Source organism: Cygnus atratus, chromosome 14, assembly GCF_013377495.2.
Source record: "Cygnus atratus isolate AKBS03 ecotype Queensland, Australia chromosome 14, CAtr_DNAZoo_HiC_assembly, whole genome shotgun sequence".
NCBI lineage: Eukaryota > Metazoa > Chordata > Aves > Anseriformes > Anatidae > Cygnus > Cygnus atratus.
Window position 1 is genome coordinate 4,490,488 of NC_066375.1, and position 18,490 is coordinate 4,508,977.

The following is an 18,490-nucleotide window of genomic DNA, read 5'->3' on the forward strand; positions in this document are numbered from 1 at the left end:
GTCATCTTCATCAGAGAGCAGATGCGAATTTATTTTCTGTAAGGACTCATTAATCCTTTTAAACAGCGTGTCCCAAACCACACGAGCCCTGGGTTGCAAAGTAGGATGCACAAGTTTCATCTAGGTGTGTGACTCACCTTCACTTCGCTGTCCTCATTCTCTGGGCAGAGCTGCTCAGAACTGGGGTCCACACACATACGTTATGTGAAGGAAGGCAGCTGCTCCCTTTTACTTCTTTTTTGCCCCGATTTCCCTGTAGCATGAGGCTGGAGAGGCTGAACATGCAGCCCATCCGTGGGATGGAGCTGACCCAGCACATCGGGATGGACATTTCCTGCTGGTCCATGTCCGCACTGCCACTCTTCTTTTCTGCTACTTTCGAGGTTGTGTAGCAATAAATTGCCTCTTCCTAAAAAGACAGAATATACCCCAGGCTATAATGCTTAAAACTATAAGCAAACCTCATTAATGCCAAGTACTTCTATCTTAAAAGTATTTGATAAAACAAGCCACATTCTTTGTAAACTTTTTCATATGTTCCTTACTTACAAAGTTTTTACAGTAAAGTCAGTATCTTTAAAACCCCGTGTCCTACACATTTCTTAACCGTTCTTATGTAAAGGAAGCTGAACCATAACGCGAAAAGAAGCATGCTGTGCAGCTAATCATGGCTTCAAAATGTGAATTCCCTTCAGCCCCCATGACAGAAAGCACCAGAAATATAAAACTTTTTCTGGAGTCCCCCATGCCCAGAATCACGTAAAATCTTGTTTCATCAGATTCTCAAAAGGATGTTTTCATGCAGATACCTGTGAGCTGCTCATGAGGAGCTTACCAAAGGCCAAAGACTAAATTCATTCCTAAAGATGGTGGGATTTTTGCTGAAGCAATTTCAGTAAGAAAAGCATTCCTGGTAATTCTGCAGTGTTTGCTCTGATTCACAGAGGAGCTGTTATCTCTTTTTAGTTCAGTTTGATTCCTGGCAGCTTTTATATGAAAGGCTGCCTTGATGATCTTAAACACTTGATCTCAACAATGTTCATTTTTAGATTGTTGACTTAGTTTGGCACATTTTCTTATTTTCTGTGTGTCAGGAAAAAAAAAAAAAAAAGAAAAGAAACTTTATGAGTTAAGATGTCCAAATCATTTCTAAATGCCACAAAACTTCAGCTTGTATTTCTTTTTAAGAAATTGCAACAGTATGCATGAATTGATCTGCATGTGCCAAATTCTGCAGCTCTGGTTCTCTCTGGTAGCACTGCAAGTACAGAATAAGGACAGCAGGATTTGGCTTCCTCTAACTTCAGCTTCAAACATTTGTAAGAATAAAAGGGGGCTCAAAATCCAAAACAAAGTTCACATACCCAAACTGAAAAAAGATATATTTGTGTGAATCCTGGACACAAACACAAACAGGACATACGCGGCTCTGGAAATACGCTCTGACGTACCCATTGCATTTTTTTGTTGCTCTGCATGTATTCTCCTCCTCACTGGGCTGATCACTTCATTAAGCTGAGCAAGCTTGGTTAAGCTTGTAGAGTCTTAAAAGGCATATACATTCTCAAAGTAATCCATTTTGGGTATGCCCCTGTGGCAGCAAAAGGAACAGATGGTGGGATGTGATGACTAAGATGCCTCGGACACATCAGCTGTCTAGAGAAGGTGTTCCAGCAGAGATTTCTCTATGCTACATTACATTTTCAAGATGTTACTGTAAGCGTAAATAAGCTCTTTGAGCGTATTAAGTTCACCCCCAGGTGAAGAAAAAAGAACTACATTTTTGTCTTCTTTTTTTACTCTGCTGAAAGGGAAGGGATAAGGGCAAGTCATTGTGCTTCAAATCTCAAACCTTCATTCAACGTGCTATCCGTGAGATCCCAACAAAGCACCACAGTCCAGGAACTCTGTCTTCCACAGTCTTTGTACAATTATAAAATCCTTAATAAATAATATTAGTAACTCAGGGACATGCTTTGAAACAAGAAATAATAAAACTAATTAAGTACTAAGATCAGATTCAAATCGCTCCTGAGACTGTTGATAATTCATAACATCCCCATGTTGTATCTAGATAGTCTCTTTAGTTGGAGTGGGAGTTGTTTTTCTTGTACCAGAGATCTATGCAATATAAAGGCGCTTTTCTGGGGAACATTTCTTTTCCTCCTTCCTTTATTTTAAGTGATGGAGGAAATTAGGTTAATTATTCCCCTGTTAATTTAATTGTAGTATACTTTAATAAAATAAATCTTGCTTATGTAAGTCAACTCTTGAAGAGAGTGAAAATAATTTCATGTGCCAGAAGGTGTGTTTATTTTTAATTATGATTTTCACTTATAGTTTTTTTCCTAATTTAATTCCATTTTAATTCAGAGAAGGTGAAATGTTTTAGGCATTAAAGGGATATTTAGACTTTCACGTGTAGGTCACCAGTTTGAATTCCTTCCAGATCTGTAGCGACTGAACGTTGTTAGGATGTCGAACAGCTGTCAGTGGGAATGAGAAATGTGATGGTCTCAATCCAGGTCGCTGCGACCAGGTGTCCGGATGAGAGCAACCACCGCCACAATTGACACTAATTGGCATCTGTGTTGGCAGCATCTGCCCAGGAGCCAAGAGCAGGAGGGTTATGAAGCCTGCACCCTTCTCTTGCCCCTCACCGTAGGTCCTGCGGGGCTGAGCTGACGCACAGAAAGATGCAGGAAAGATCTCACTGAGGCTGCTGCTAAGCCGGGTCTGCTGTGCTGGAGTTCCAGCCTACTAACCAAGCACTACATTCATTACAGAATTACAGTATGTGGCTTACTTCATCCAACATATTGTGTCATATTTGTAAGCAAGTGTATCATAAGAGTCCAAAACTGAGTTAATTCATTCAACATCATTTGGCCTCACCTAGTATGATGGGAGCACAGTGACCTCCCAGTGAATCTAGGTAAGCCCTGAGAACCGTTTTCCCTCAGCTGCCCTGGTTGCACACTAAGTCAGAGCCTGCACTGCACTCTCAGGCCACGTGCTGCTTTCATTCCTGTTGCTGGGTGCAGAGAACATCCAGCATTGCTGGGCTTGGACTGCAGATGCAGGATTGCACAAGGTGATTTATGGGTGGTAGCTTTTAGCGGGAGATGATATGCAGTGGAGGTAGATGCTACTGTTCACTTTCAAACACATACTGAAGGATAATTAAAGAATTAGCCTTTTCACTGATATTAACCATCTAGCTAAGGGCTTTCCATTGCACCTGCTGCTGTAATATTTAACGACTTCCAGACCACACTGTCTAATATGCAGCACTGCTTAATAGCACAGCCTCTTAATAAACCTAATCTGGAACTCCGGTCGCAATAGTGAAAGCTCCCTTGTTTATAAGAAATTCCAATCAAAACTCTTCATCTAATGTAATTAACTGTCTTCGTAAGTGACCTTTCGTGATTGTATCTTGCATTCAAGCCCTGATGGTATGTCACAGAGCAGCTTCGTATTCAGATCAGTCACTATCTTGTGATCTGCTCAGACAGCTCAGTGCTGGGGGCACGCTGCTGTTGTATCTCTGAGTGCATGTTGTACACACAGATAAAGACTTCCCAGCAGGGAGGAAAACAAGACTCAAAAATAATCCACAGGCGCTGTCAGGGGCAAGTTCTTGCCAGGATCTCTTCCTCCCTGCATTGATCCTTGCCAGTTAGATGACCTTTAGAGAGTCGCAGGGCTAAGCATCACATGCCATGCTGAACTGGTTGCACAGCAGACCTTGCAGTTATTCACCTAAGCAGCAGTAAGTGCCACAACATGGTATGAAGACCATCACCAGAGATAGCATCCATGCAGGAAAAAAGCAGCCAACAGAACCCAGCTATTTTTCCCCAGAAACTGTTAAACTGGGCTAGTTGAATCACGTACTGATCCCAGCTCCACCATGCAACTGAACATCATCGCCTGTTTGTCTGCTTTTAACGTGTCCCGTGGAGGGGAATCAGGTGCAGCATGCACCCCACACAAGACAGGAGTCACCGCACCAGCCCTGCGCCTTCGAGCTTTGCAAAAGCAAAGTTGAGGATTCTGAAGTCATTTCACTCAACAAGGGATTGCAGAATGACCAAGTCCTGCTCGCCTTCTTCAGATGAATAAAATAATTGAAGTGAATAGCCCTAATTGCTTCAGCAAGGCAGGCAGGCTTCCTCCCTACCTCTATTCATACAGCCTTTTTCTTTTTCACTGTGCTCAAACTCGATTAGATAACATTAGAGGAGATAACGGCACAAAAATGTGATGAAATGTTCAGCATGATCTCTCTTCGCTGCCTAAGCTGCATCTAGCCCTGAGGAAATGGTGTTAGCCTCTTCCTTTCTTTGAGAAACTTGTATTACGAATGACGTAAACCTTCCCATTAGTTAACCCTTCTGATTGTTCCTCCATGTCAATGACAACCTTCAGCTGCAGCTGCATACAAAAAGCACAGCTTCCAGCACAAAGCACTGCCCTCCCTTGGATTAATGCTTAAAATAGCAGGTAGGCTGCAGAGCCTGGACAAACCGTCAGCGTGATTCCAGCAACATCTTAGGTTTCACTTTAACAAAGCAACATCTAGAATGGGACTTGACACTTACAACACATACGGCTAAGCTTGACCTCTTCCAACGAAAGATGCAGCAAAGGAAAAAGCCCATCAGGCTTCTCCACGTGGCTGTAGCAGAACAAATAGTGCACGGGCAGGCTTATTGCATGAAGCTGAAGCAACATGAGCACGTGGTGCTGGGGTAGGAGGTTCAGGTACCCTCTGTACGTGTAAATCCGCAGCTAATGTATGCATGTTCCTGAGTCCTTGTTGGAACTGAGATCCTTATTCTCAGATTTATTAGCACAAATGTACTCTCTTGCATCATAAATAATTAGGAAATTAGTCCATGTTTGTACCAAGCACTGAAAAATGCAGTGACAGTACGGACTAATAATGTACTGTCTTGTATGTGAAAGAAGGCAATGCATCTGTTTTTGTGGAAACTGCAAAATACTGGCACATGCGTCTCGTATACATTGTGGGTATCCATATGCATGACTTGGTCTTCCTGTGGTATCACTGCTGTTGTAGTCTTTTAAGAATTTGTGCTATTAAAATGAGTGATGACGACGATTTCCAAAGCGCTAGAAGAACAGAATCCTCTTTTGCTGCGCTATCCTGGAGCAGGCAAGGACAAATAATGCTGGTCAGGTGTACAAGAGCACGTGCAGATCTCTGGAGCACCCAGCTGAAGCACTGCCATTCTTTGGGGGGGGGTCAAGCGAGACAGACGCTTCCTCCCTTCATACCCCTGACCCTCCACAACAGTACGTGATCCAGATCAAAGCTTGTTGTTGTCCACCATGGGAGGCAGGGCTTTGAAGAGTGAAAAGCTGGGCTGAGAAGTAGAAGGTGAGAGCATGCGAGGAAAGAATTTGATCAGGGAACTAGAAACAGGTCTTGGAAACAGGATTTAAATTGCATTTGGACTCAGCCTGGTTTGAAAAATGAGTGGAGGCAGACTTACCTCATCACATTTCATTTTTTTTGGAATAAGGCCAACACCCTTGGACTGAGGACAGGGGGGAAAAAAAGAAAAGGAAATGTATGTGTGATGTTTTTTGAGTAGAAATAACTTTGAATTACAGTAATAGGCTACGAATCTCAGCCCTCTCCACCCCGCAGCTCCTAAAGCATATGAGTAGTGCTCCTTTCTGCCACCATGCTTGGGTGTTAAGCCTTACTGAATCAGTTCAGCCTGGGAATTTTGTTCTGGTTTGGGCAAATCCAGTTAATGTTCAGAGTCCGACCAAAAAAAAAATTAGGATGGCTTCAGCTCAGCAATGATTCCTGTGCAATGAGCATGCTGGTATTCAGCTGGGGATATTTGCCTGTCTTCTTACAGGATTTGACACCAGCATCCTACCAATCTGTAAGGATTCCTTAGGCTGGATGTTCAACAAACTTGACATGAACTACGACCTGCTGCTGGATCCCTCAGAGATCAGTGCCATTTATCTTGATAAGTATGAGCCATGTGTCAAGCCTCTCTTCAACTCCTGTGACTCCTTCAAAGACGGAAAGCTTTCCAACAATGAGTGGTGTTACTGCTTCCAGAAGCCAGGTGGTGAGTTGTATAATTTGCGGTACAAAGTGAAGTTGTTTGGGTCTCCCCCAGCTTAAATTTTGATTGATCTGCTTGTAGGGATAGTTTTGTAATCGGTAGTCAGCCACACTACAAAGCTCGTGTCTTTAGCACTGGTGTGAAAAGGGCATTGTGTAACTATGCTTAATGTCACAGATAAACTATATTAGCATCCCTTGATGCAGAAACAAAGCAGTAATAAGTGCCAGCACACAGTCTAGAAATAAGCTGTAGAAAGCTCAAGAACTTACTCTCTTATTAATGCAGAAATTAGTCTATTAGCAAATCAAAAATTCGAGAGTTGGCATTATATCAGTTTGGTGAAAAGACAAAAAACAGTTTAACAATGAAACTGGCCCCCAAACAGTAGTCTCAAAGTATGTTGCAATTTTTTATTTTTTTTTAATTAGTAGAGTTAATGACATAAATTTGTTTTGCAGTACGGTACCAGCATATGGCCCTCTTTCGTTCCCAGGTGTACTGTAGTCTACATTTCATGTCAGGAGTGAAGCCAGTCATTAGAGTCTGTCCTGTACCATCTGGAAACTTATTCTCATCCATTATATTTTAGGCCTTCCTTGCCAGAATGAAATGAATAGAATTCAAAAGCTAAGTAGAGGGAAGAGTCTGCTGGGTAAGTTCGATTACTTGCCATTCATTTACTCAACTAATTAAAGCTTCTGTGATTATTGTAACTTTATACGCAGTAATGGTTTTTCAATTAGAGACTAATGTTTTGAATCAGAAATATGCATCACCGAGTATAGGCCTGAAACTATGAAATTAAACAAATCATGAGATAGCAACATACAGAACAGGTGTCAGCATGGCAATGGGTTCACAACTAATTTACAGCTGTCAAAAAGTGCAAAGCCTTGTTTGAGCAGAGTGTAATATCACCTTCATCACCTGGGAGGTCAGCACTAAGCACAAAAGTTGCTTCACACTCAAGCCTCCCACTTTTGATGGAAGGTGCCACAGCGTATAGCCAATGGGTTCACACCTTCTTCCAGTCATGGCGCAATGCATACATGCCCTGGGGGTCAGTTTTGTCTAATCCTACTTAAAAGTATTTCAGTGTATTCCGTGTATATGACACTCAAACCAAACCTCTTCTCACCAGCATTACAAGCTGCGGCACAGAGAGCACATGGCAGCTCTGCTGAAATGCATTTCAGGCTTCAGTCTGCTTCTGAGGCTGCTTTTAGGTTGTACTCTGATGTTTCTAGATGCTCATTAGCAGACCCTGCAAATAGCGCTTCTGCAAAGCTCCTCTTTACCAAACCCAGAAGCCAGTGCTTTGAACTCAAGGTTCAGGTACCTTAGAAACAATCCCAGCCTGGATTCTTTGGTTTAAAATGCGAATAAATATTCCCAAAGGCTACAGGGATTATGGTTTAGTTCCATCATCTTTTCATAGCATGTTCGCATAAAGATTAAGATGTTTCAGAGTTGCAGCTCCTGCTGTGCCTAGCTGTGGGAGTGAAGGGAGGATTGATCGCTCAGCTGTGTGTGTGCTACATTCAGTAAACATTTTGCATTTTTGTTCAAACGTGTGTCCTGGTGGAGGAAGCCACTGTGTGCTCTGTCTCATGGGTCTCATGATTTTCAAAGCCACCTGAAAAAATAAGAAGCCCAGTTCCTAATAGATAGCTTTGGCTACCCCATATTTATTTTATGCTTTGCTGTTATTTGCTGTATGCAATAAATGTCATCTAGGTTGAAACATAAGTGGTTTGTTCCAGTGCGTGGGAAAAATAATGACGGTGTTGCAGGTAGTACAACACACAGGCAGCTGCATGGCATGTCACTGGGATCTGATCACAACAGCAAAATGACAAAGTTACAGCAGTAACAACAGTCCCTTACCACAAATAACTCCTAGTCATCTGTATTAAAAAAAATAAAGGGTAAAAGTGGGTAAGCTCAACAAATCAAGAAGCACCAGGCATAGATTGTTCCATAAGCTAGAAAATATTGTGGAGAAGAGCTCTTTGCTTCACCTGCCTTGAAAGTCTGCCTGCATAATGACACCTGTCTGTGAGGTTTTAATCTGATCTTATGGCTATTTATACAGCAGAAAACAGTGTCTTTTCTCTTCACTGAGTGAAAAGTCATGCAAATGGAAAACCAAACGTACACGTGACAAAAATACTGCTTGTAGCAACAGTAAAGATTGAAAAGAGAGATGAATATTTTCAGAGTAACTAGGCTTTAATTATGCTCTTTCCTTCTCTGTCCCTGACATACAGAGCACAGCATTTACAGTCTGGACAGTGTGCATGAGGAAGATTTCTGTTCACTTGTATCCATTGATAAAAAATGATGACTTTTGATATTTTGTTCTCTATATATTTTTCAACACACATGACAGTTGCAACAAAGTACTTCAAAGCAATTGCCATTAGATATGTTGAATTCGGAGACTTTCAAATAGAGTCTAGCGTCCCAGGGGACTGAATTAAAAAGTAAACAGCACTATTCATCTTTTCCTACCAGATTTATCTAGAGTACAATTAACTGCAGAGAGTGTACTTTTAGAGCATACAACTGTGCATCCTGATAATGCTACTCCCACATCACTAAGGTAATAAATTTCTGCTCCCATCACTATTTTCTTCTATATCAACCCTGTTGAATTCAGCTGGTATAATAGCTAATACAGGGAACTAGCACTTAATTCTGTCAAGCTTTTACCTGTGTGCTTCACTATCTTTAGCATATAATTATTCTCCCCATGTCCTCTGAGGAAGGGGAGTGTTGTATAGATAAGGAAAGAATGCAGAACTAAGAGACCTAGACTTGGCTCCATAAAAAGGATATAGGTGCAGCAGCGCTGTTCCAGTTTGCAGGGAATAATTAAATACTGTGGGGACAGAGAGAGACAGGGGAAGCACGATTCCCTAGCCCGAGGAAGTCAGTGGGGAGCAACGAAGGCTGTGAAGTGGTGAATAGTGAAGCTGCTCTAGCAGCAGCCCCCACCACAAAGGGCCACACACGTGGGGAAGTGCTGGCTGCGCAAGCATAGAAGGGAAAGAAAATGGGAACTCCTTTCTCCTTCCAAACTGCACAGCTGTTCTCGGATGCCCAACCAAATTCTGGAGGGAAATATCCCTGCTAAGTGCAGTGTTTGGATGCCATGCTTCATACCACCAAAACTTGTAGGCAGAGCTTGTTTCTAATGCACGCAGAGGCTGATTTTGTGGGGGGTTACAGGATGAACCATCACTCTGTGCAACACTTGCTTCCAGTGATTCTCTGTTGTCACCGGATTATCACCTGCGCCTGACACACTGACAAGGACATGCTGCAGTCTTCTCCCTGATGGTTGGCAAACGCCGTGACGCTAATGTGCTAAATATTTAAAGTTCCAGTGTCACATAGAAATTAGCACAACCTTCCCCTGCAGAAAGAGAAGTACCTTCCACTCCACACTGTGACCCAAAGCGTGAATCCTTTCCACACATAGTTATCTTGGCAGTGAGCCTGGGCCGTATTTCTTTTTCTAATCTATGGCTTTTACAGTCAGCATGGAACATTTTAATACCTTACAAGAAAAACAGTAAAACTATGTGAAAAGGCCTGCTTCAAAGAAGGGAAAGGTTGCGTTGCCCAAGGAAAAGAGAAAGGATGAGACAATTTAAAATACAGAGACCATTCTCTGCTCACGCTGCAAAGCCACATAGGTTCCCCCTTTGGTAGTTCCCTGGAGCCAGATGCACAACTGATATAGCAGGGGAGCTCCACCAGCTGAAAATCAGCACCAGAGCACTTTTTCCAAGGTATTGAATAGTCTGATAAACACCTTAAGTGTTTAACAAAGAGAGGCCATGAGCATAAATATGTAAAATACTGAAATAAGGGATCAAACATTCAGCAGTAACTTTCAAAAACCTGCAAAGGTGAATACATATGCTTGATTATTAGAACCATTTTTTTATAAATAGCAAAAATGAGTCTTCAGTAGTCATCACTGTGCTTACACTTGCACATGAATATAGGGGTGGCTCCCATAAGCAAGCCAACCATAAGACCATGCTTTGAAGTTATTTAAAATATTTTCATTAATGAAAGTAAAGCAGTCTCCAAAACCAATCAGATATACAAAGATTTCTGCTGATGTTCAAACATTTCTATTCTGATCTTCCAGAAGTACATTATTGGCATTTAAACATTAGAAAAGATCTGTAGGGCAATGAGTTTGGAAATTCAAGAATTCATTATATATATATAAATCTGAGATTGACTGACGTCCCCTTTTATGTCTTTTCTATAGAAAATTTCATGGCATTTGGGCAGCACCTTCTCATTCATTTTTTTCTTTGAGAAATGTAGTGGAAATAGACCCTTTGACACATGAATTGTCTGAAGAGATGCTATACACATGGAACTAGTTTAAAAACTTACTGTGTGACCAGTAAATCACAGGTGTCTTTGACAAAGGAGAAAACGCTTTCTCAAAAGTCATTTGAGACGAGATTTGGGGCAAGGGTGGGTTTCTGCCATGTTTCAAATTGAAGCAATTGGCAAAGAATGGAAAATGAGTATATTGACCTCCCCTGGGAATAAAGCTAACTAGTCTCAAAGGACAAGAAAGCTTTTCATATTGAAGAACATTTACTGTACCTGCTGAAAGTGGTGGGAACAATAACACGGGTCCCTCCTGAGAGTTTGCCTGTCTGTGGAAGCGAGAAGGAACCACATTCTGCAGGGCTGAACTGTATTGGTTTTATTGTGAGATAAATCTTAGGCTTCAAAGCTGAAGACTTAGGGATTTCAGATCCTGTTGTCCCTCTCTGTAAAGCTTATTCATTAGTTCTTCTATGCATGGGAACTCTCAGTAAGGCAGAAGTTGTGCTTGCGATTAATATGAATAGCAAGCAGATGGCAGATACCTTCCAGGGATAATTACAGTGTTGTGGAAAGACTTGTATGATAAACACTGAAGGAGTGCAAATGGAAGGGAAATGCAGAATTAATGAAGTTGGGGTAATATTCCAGTTGGGAAGAAAAGCTTAAAACCCAGAGTTAAATCTGCAAGAGGCTCTTTGGGAATATCAATCATTCAGAGACAGACAAAACCTATCTTTAGTAGCATATGCCTTCACCCTCCATGTGCTATCACAAACATTCATGCACTGTGCAGTGACCAGGGTGGCTGAAAATAGTTAATCATATATAATTTCTGCTCCCCTTTAGGCACCAGATAATCACAAGTACTTCCTTGCCAACATTGTGAAGATCTTCATGTAACTGAGACAAGTTCATAACACTCTATATGCCTGCTTGATCCTATAGAGGCTTGTATTACTGATTATACCTTATATTTTATTCAGGTGCTTTCATCCCGCGGTGCAATGAAGAAGGTTATTACAAAGCCACTCAGTGCCACGGCAGCACAGGGCAGTGCTGGTGTGTTGATAAGTACGGGAATGAGATAGCTGGCTCAAGAAAACAAGGGACGGTTAGTTGTGGTGAGTAATGATGGTCTCTCCTCAGATAGCAAAGGAATTAACATCGTTGTAAGCCCTGCCATTGCTGTAAGATGAAGTACGATAACACAAGTGACAACAGGGAAACATAACTACCAGTGTTCAGAGTGCTCCTTTATTTTCCCATTCATATTACAAATGGGCCCATATACACATCTTTGTCCTTTGGACTGAGGGGCTACAGCAGAAGGAAGATAGGAAGATATTTTTGCTACCAGCTTGGGATACGTAGGCATTAATAATTAAGGCTATGGGACTGCTATGCAAGGTTATTAAATATATTGTTTTGTATACTTTGGAGCACACATTGACAGGAATATCACGAACAATGTCTTTCCAGACAAAGGAAGGCCAAATTGTAAAATGTTAAGAATTAGCAATGAAGCCAAAAAATTGCTGATGGTACAATATTCTGTAGGTATGTAAAATCACCAATTAGCTGTTATACCTAAACAAGCAAGATTTCAGTGGTATTGGGCTTTAGTGATGGTTGTGGATGCAGCTGTTCTAATTCCAGAAAGAAGAGGGAAAAAAAGAAAAAAAAAAAGACCTAGAAGGTCTGGGTTGCCCAGAACTGAATGAGTGGTGTTAGGCTAAATAGAGGTACTTGCAAAGCATGTTTTATGTACTTAAATAAAATCAGTTTGTGGATTATTTTTAGCCTGGTTTATTTAGTCATTGATGCATTGAAAGTCTTTACAAATGAGTAATTATTTTCTGGCCTGCATGCATGTGAACTGAGTCAATACTCACCTTAAAACCAGGTGAGCATCTGGGTGTAGGGTAATTCATAGTTTTTCACGCAAGTAAATTTTTTAGAGTAAATTTATATATATATATATATCCCATCAGAATAAAAACTGAAATTTAGAGGTTGTTTCATAAACAGCTGAGAGAATTAATTTTAAAAGTAACACTGCAAATGGGCTTGAATGACAAGGGTAGTGATGAACAAGGGATTGGGTGTCGTGTAAGGAAATGACTGTTCCCGCTTACCTGTTTCAGAAGAAGAGCAAGAAACCTCAGGGGATTTTGGCAGTGGTGGATCTGTTGTGTTGCTGGATGATTTGGAAGAGGAACCTGAAGCAGCAAAAAAAGACAAAGAAGGAAAACTGAAGATTCATGTAAGAGCAGCTAATGAAGATGACGAAGATGAAGATGATGATAAGGATGATGAAATTGGTTATATATGGTAGTGCCCATCATTCTAAGGACTCACGTTTTGCACAATATTGCAAGTCACATCATATCTCTGCAATTGTATCTGAGAGTACCTGGCACAAATATTCCCTCTCTACTGAGTTTAATTTTGTATGGTCTGTTTAATTTGGAAGACAGCTTTTTTTTTTTCCAGCGAGGACTGTTTGGAATTCAGCTTTTGTTCAGTTGGTTTGGGGGATTTTTGTTCTAATCCACAGGGGCAATGAATTTTGTTTCAAAAACATTTCATGCCTTAATCCTCAATGGCACAGCTTATGAAATATATTGTGTGAAAGAAGAATCACAGAAGGGGCTCAGCAAACTGGTACAAGGTTTAGAAGCCCTTCTCTTGTTATCAAACATAGGCAATTTGTATCATAAATTGTTACCTGAATCATATCAGAAACAGTAATTTTTCTTTCATGAAAAAGGAAAAGTAGGCATCTCCTTCTCTGTTCCATATTTGTTGTGTTCCTGTAGAGTAAGTCTTTTTGGATACTGATTTCTGGCTTCCTAGCACCAGGGGCTTAATCCAGAAAGAAACCCGCTGGTTTGGTGCTGATTTTATTTTCCTTACATTCTTTGAGAATGAGTCCAACAGGCTTAGTCCAGCTCACGCTGAAAACCAAACCCACTGGAGCACAGATCAGCTCTCTGACAGCGTTATTTTGGTTAAGCAACATGGCCTTGATCTTGAGAGATGCTGAGAACCTGCAGCTATCACGGACCAAGCCCTGTGGGCAGGGAACAGTCCGTCTGACTATCAAAGTGTTCGAGCAAAGAGAGTGTCATCAGTTTGTAGCAACATAAGCACCTCCACAGGCATTCTTCAGCCTCTGTCTGAACTCATTTGCACTAAGTGCACTAATGTCACACGGGCAGCCTCTGCTCCCAGCTCACACACCGTGGGTCTGTTCGGTCTTTATTTACTCTAAGTAATCCCTCATTGCAAAGCTGTACAGCTTTCAAAGACACTAACCATCAAAAGTAATAAGCTGTCATTTCTATAATTTAAATAGTTAATATTTATTTGGCCTTTTTAAAATAGCAATTTTAAGTGGGAGTGTTTCAAAAGCTTAACTCCTCTGCTCGGCGTGACAAGCTGCACACTCCTAACACACACGTAAAAGAGACGAGTATTAAAACACAATCTGTGACTCCCTCAGCATCATCCCTGTATTTATAGCTCTACAATTGTATCACAGCACACTGACATTAAATTATTTGCTGTGTCCTTTCCCATGGCAGTTCTCTGATGCAAGAATATACTGTGGTGACCTTTCATTATTTTTTCTGTTTTTCAGAAATGCTGCCCATTGATGTCCATGAGTTACAGCAGGAGTGCATTTGGCAGATCAATATTTCTAAAGGGAAAAAAAAGCCTTTTGGTTGTAGGTGGCTAGTATATAACTCTGGCCCGGTGGTGAGCGCACACTTTGAGAGCATCCCTGGCTCCCCCTCTGGCTGCGTGACTTGGGTGTGTTTGTGTGACTTGTCTGCCTCGTGGCTTTCATGATTAGAGACTGCCATTCAGTGCTTCTCCTCAAGGTCAGGCTGAGTAAATGTGACCAACCACCAGGGAGGCGTACGCAGCCCTTAGCAGTGTGCTAGAGCCAGTTCTCTCGCTGGGAGAACATGGAAGAAGGGCCACATTGGTTGGAAGCATTTAATGGAAGCCCTAATCATGTAAACATTTCAGCATGGATGCTTACATGACAAGGCATTTTCAAGGTTTCAAACTCAAGGGAAAGACAGCACATGTGAGCTCTTTGCCAGTCCAGCAGGTGGGACTCTCATAGCTTTGGATGTTTTTCTGGGTACCGTAATTGTGCTGCTGGGTTGGGAAGCAGCTGTAAGTATTTTAGTAGTGACCATGATTTGCCTGAGATTTATTTTGCAGAATGAAAAATGTGTTTATTACACAGAGAAATAATTAGACTGTTTTTTTTTTTCCTCTGAATTAATGTTGGCTGTAGATGTGGTGACAGTATGGAGTCAAAACATATTCCAGAGAATTCCCTTATGCCAGAAAAGCAGGAAAATACCATGCTGGTTGGCAGAAGTCACTTTTCCAGAAACTCTTTCCCAGGAGCTGTGGTCCTCACCTCTCTTCAGAGCCAATTCCCACTGCAAAACCTGTCAGGGCTCTGCAGCCCATCTCCCCACTCCGTGCAGGACCTCTGCATTTGGACGTGGGTGGAAGAGCAATACAGAATAGGCAGTCCTTTCAGACACCATGTGTTGCAGGAGCTCAGGCGTTGCCTCCTCTTTCATTTCCTGTTTGTCTAGATCGATGATCTGGGAACAAATACCAAGCCTGCATAATTGCTATTAATGAAGCAGGATTTGTAAATTTATGAGACATTTGTTGTGAATTGTTTCACATCCCTGCATCCTTCCAAAAAATCCACCATCACCATAAGTTGTGAAAGGTCTGCACTCCACCCTGCCTCAATTCCCTTGGTTTTCCTATAGCTTTTAAAAAAAATAGTTCCAAATCTTAGCCCATGAGCTGCACAGTGTACGCACACACACTTTTTGTACTTACCTTTCATAGCAAGTAATGCAGCTCTGTAACACAAACAGCTCCAACCAGCAGTTCTGCTTCTGTACATGGTATGCTTTTGGAAGAAGCAATTGAACACCATCAGTAGCTTGCAGCTCAACCACCATGGCTGGTTTCTTTCTCCTAGTGTGTTCAGCCCGGACTCTGGGTCCATCGCTGCTGCAAAACATGCAAGCTGGTTAAATAAGTCTTTAAATGTGATTGTGGACATCCTTCAGTTTACATGAGCAGAGGTGCCACCAGCATCCAACTCTCATCCCCGTTGAGCCTGTCCTAGCTGTAATCTCACATGTGAAACTGTTCCAAAGCAGAGTTGGCAGGTTTTATGGCTTTCTCTTAAGCTATAAAGCAATTACCAACACTCAGCCTCATCAGCTCTAACATGATGTGGGTCCTGGTCAGACGGATTCGAGCCTTGCACAGCCAGGCAGGAGGACAGATGCAGGTGGTGTGGCTGTAGGCACACACGTGCGCACACACTTACATGCACATGTGCACACAGCCCCGCTGGCCTGGGTTCATGTTGCCACCCCTGTCCAGGTGATCATTCAGTCACCTGCTCCAAATGGTCTTCTGAATCTGGGCCAGCATTGGGAAAATACAATTTTATTGACTAGTTCAGTAGGCTACAGCTATAGCACAGTTTAAAAAGAATGATATCAAATAATAAAGTGTCACAGCCTTGTCAGGCAGACGTCAGACAAACGTTTGTGCTTTGAGTGGCAGCTCAGACTGCAGTTTGCTTTGAGCATTTTACCAAAAACTACAAAGCTATTTAACAAAGCCCTTCTGAAATCCACTGGCATCGGTCAGTGGTCGGGAGACCTGCAGGCTGTGTAAACGTGTGTTTATGTACATTTATATACATATATGTGTGTGTGTAGATATATATGTTTATACACACATTAGATACATATATGTGTCCAATTTGAGACATTGCTCTAAGAAGATGCTTTATTTCTTTAAAAGAAACGAGCCATTCTACCAAGAACCTGTTCTTTGTTGGATCAAGCCCCTTTCATTCTTCATGCTTTGTAAAAGATTTAATTTGCTTGCGGCTTAATTGAATTCCTTTCTTTTCTTCTTTTTATTTTTTTCTTTCACTTTTTCTTCTTTTCTCTTTCTATTTTTTCTTTTTCTTTTTCAAAGCAGAACTTCCCATCTGAATCAAGTCATTGACCTTTCAAATATTTTCTTATTGTGAAAAATGGAATCAGAGTTGTCCCATTCTTTTAGAGACACAAACCAATTTTTAATCTCATTTTCTTTTCATATTAGAGACTATGAAATACTGTTAGGCATTGCTTTATGGTTCAAGGTGTCCTTTTAACTACTGTGGTTAAATCAAAATCTCCTTGAGTTCAGATTTCAGCACAGTTGGGTTTTTTGGGTCATTACTAGCCTTTGCTGTGAACACAAAGAATCCTTTTCCTTTTTTTGCCTTTTTTTAAGCTGTTCTGTACTATTATTTTAAACCATTAGAAATGTTTATTTAATATTTATTCTACAGTTTATATTGAAAATGTAAAGTTTATATTTAAAACAACACTGTTTGTTAGTGAATGCTTCTCTTTGCCTCTCCAGCCTAGTCTGTTAGTCTCAGTGTACATTTCTGGCATGGGAATATTTTGATATTAGAGTTTTGTAGCATTTTTCCCCTCAAGCAGCAACTGACATAGATCTAAGGTCATCACTCGATACAGACCACCAGATCGCCCAAGCTTAGCTTCCTACATTTGTTGGCTTTTATTGCAGTCCCTTCTGTATGCCATTCAAGTTCCTTTAATACATAGACTGCTTTGTACAGTTACTATACATCAAAAAGCCCTTTCTACAGTAGGTGGTTTTTGGTCTTTTTATACTTTTCTCAATGCTGTTGATGTCCGTTACTGTTAAATGTGTAGATCTGTAAGGAGAGATCCAAATATTATGTGTTTCAGTTTGATGTCCCTACTGTAGATGGATGTAGACTATCATAGTAAGTAGAATTGCATAGTAAATTCTGAATGCTTTTTCCATAAGGAGTTAAGTGGAATGTGAACATTTTGCTATATTTCTTTGGTTAACTGTAAATGCTTAACTGTAGTCTGAAATAGTTGCATTTTTGTCTGTCTCAATAAATTTTAATTTGTCTGCGACTCCTGATTGCCTGTCTTAAATTTTATTAAACTTTGGGGATCAAAAATACAGCAGTACCTTGAGTCAGCATTTAATCATGCATGGAAATGGATGGTCTTTTATATTTGGTTTATACCTTTTACCTCTGTTCAATGTCAGCTGTAATCTGTGAAGTTAATGTAAGGTCTCTAGAAAGCTGTATTTTAAAAGCAGAAATGAAACCAAACTGAAAGCAATAGCTGTACCAAAACCAGAACTTTTCTAATTAAATTATATCATTTTTTTTTAAGGAAACTAGCTGTAGAAGGGGGCGGGGGAAACTTTCAGGGTTATTTCCTTGCCCATTTGCAAATCACAACATATCTGTGTCTCTTCTGAAGGTTTTCTGGGTAATTCTATAAATACAGCCACATTCACATTCACATTGTTATATACATTATAAATGAAGACAAAAACATTGAATACAACTGGGGGGAAGCCATTCTCACTTATAAATATTTTTTGTGGCTCTGTTACTAAATTTTGGCTTCCATTTTATTAACTAAGTTTAAACAGGAAACATTATTACAGTGCTAATTACAGAATTAAAAATGTTATCACCTTTCTTCTGTATGTGCAAATATTTTAGTTAATATTGAAGTACCACATGAAAGCATGAAATATATTTGCAAAGATTTATGCAATTACAATCTCATCTAATAGATTTATAACATGTCTGTCCTTAAGCTGTTGGCTGAGCTGTCTCATCTAGGACCAGAAACTGTCCAGAACCTACCTTAAATTTCTGTTAAATTGATCTCGTTCATTAGTTTATTTTTACTACTGGTAAACCACATTACTTTGCAGTATGCTGCCTTACCTGACTCATGAGAAGAAATGAGCTTTTCCCTTTCCAAAACCCACGAGACTCTTTGAAGTGTTTGGTCTTCTACATTTAAGTGATTCAGCTGCACCAGACGCCAGACTCTGTG

The 18,490-nt window shown here is 40.8% G+C and overlaps 1 protein-coding gene across 1 annotated transcript in view; it reads left to right on the forward strand.

Moving 5' to 3' along the window:
* SPOCK1 (SPARC (osteonectin), cwcv and kazal like domains proteoglycan 1) overlaps positions 1-17,539 on the forward strand; it is a 291,321-nt gene extending 273,782 nt beyond the window's left edge. Inside the window, exons 8-11 of the mRNA XM_035560636.1 lie at positions 5,904-6,125; positions 6,715-6,777; positions 11,480-11,617; positions 12,641-17,539. Of these exons, the coding sequence (XP_035416529.1) occupies positions 5,904-6,125; positions 6,715-6,777; positions 11,480-11,617; positions 12,641-12,831 (614 nt within the window). The 3' untranslated portion in view covers positions 12,832-17,539. The remainder of the gene's footprint in view (positions 1-5,903; positions 6,126-6,714; positions 6,778-11,479; positions 11,618-12,640) is intronic.
* Positions 17,540-18,490: the final 951 nt, after the last annotated feature.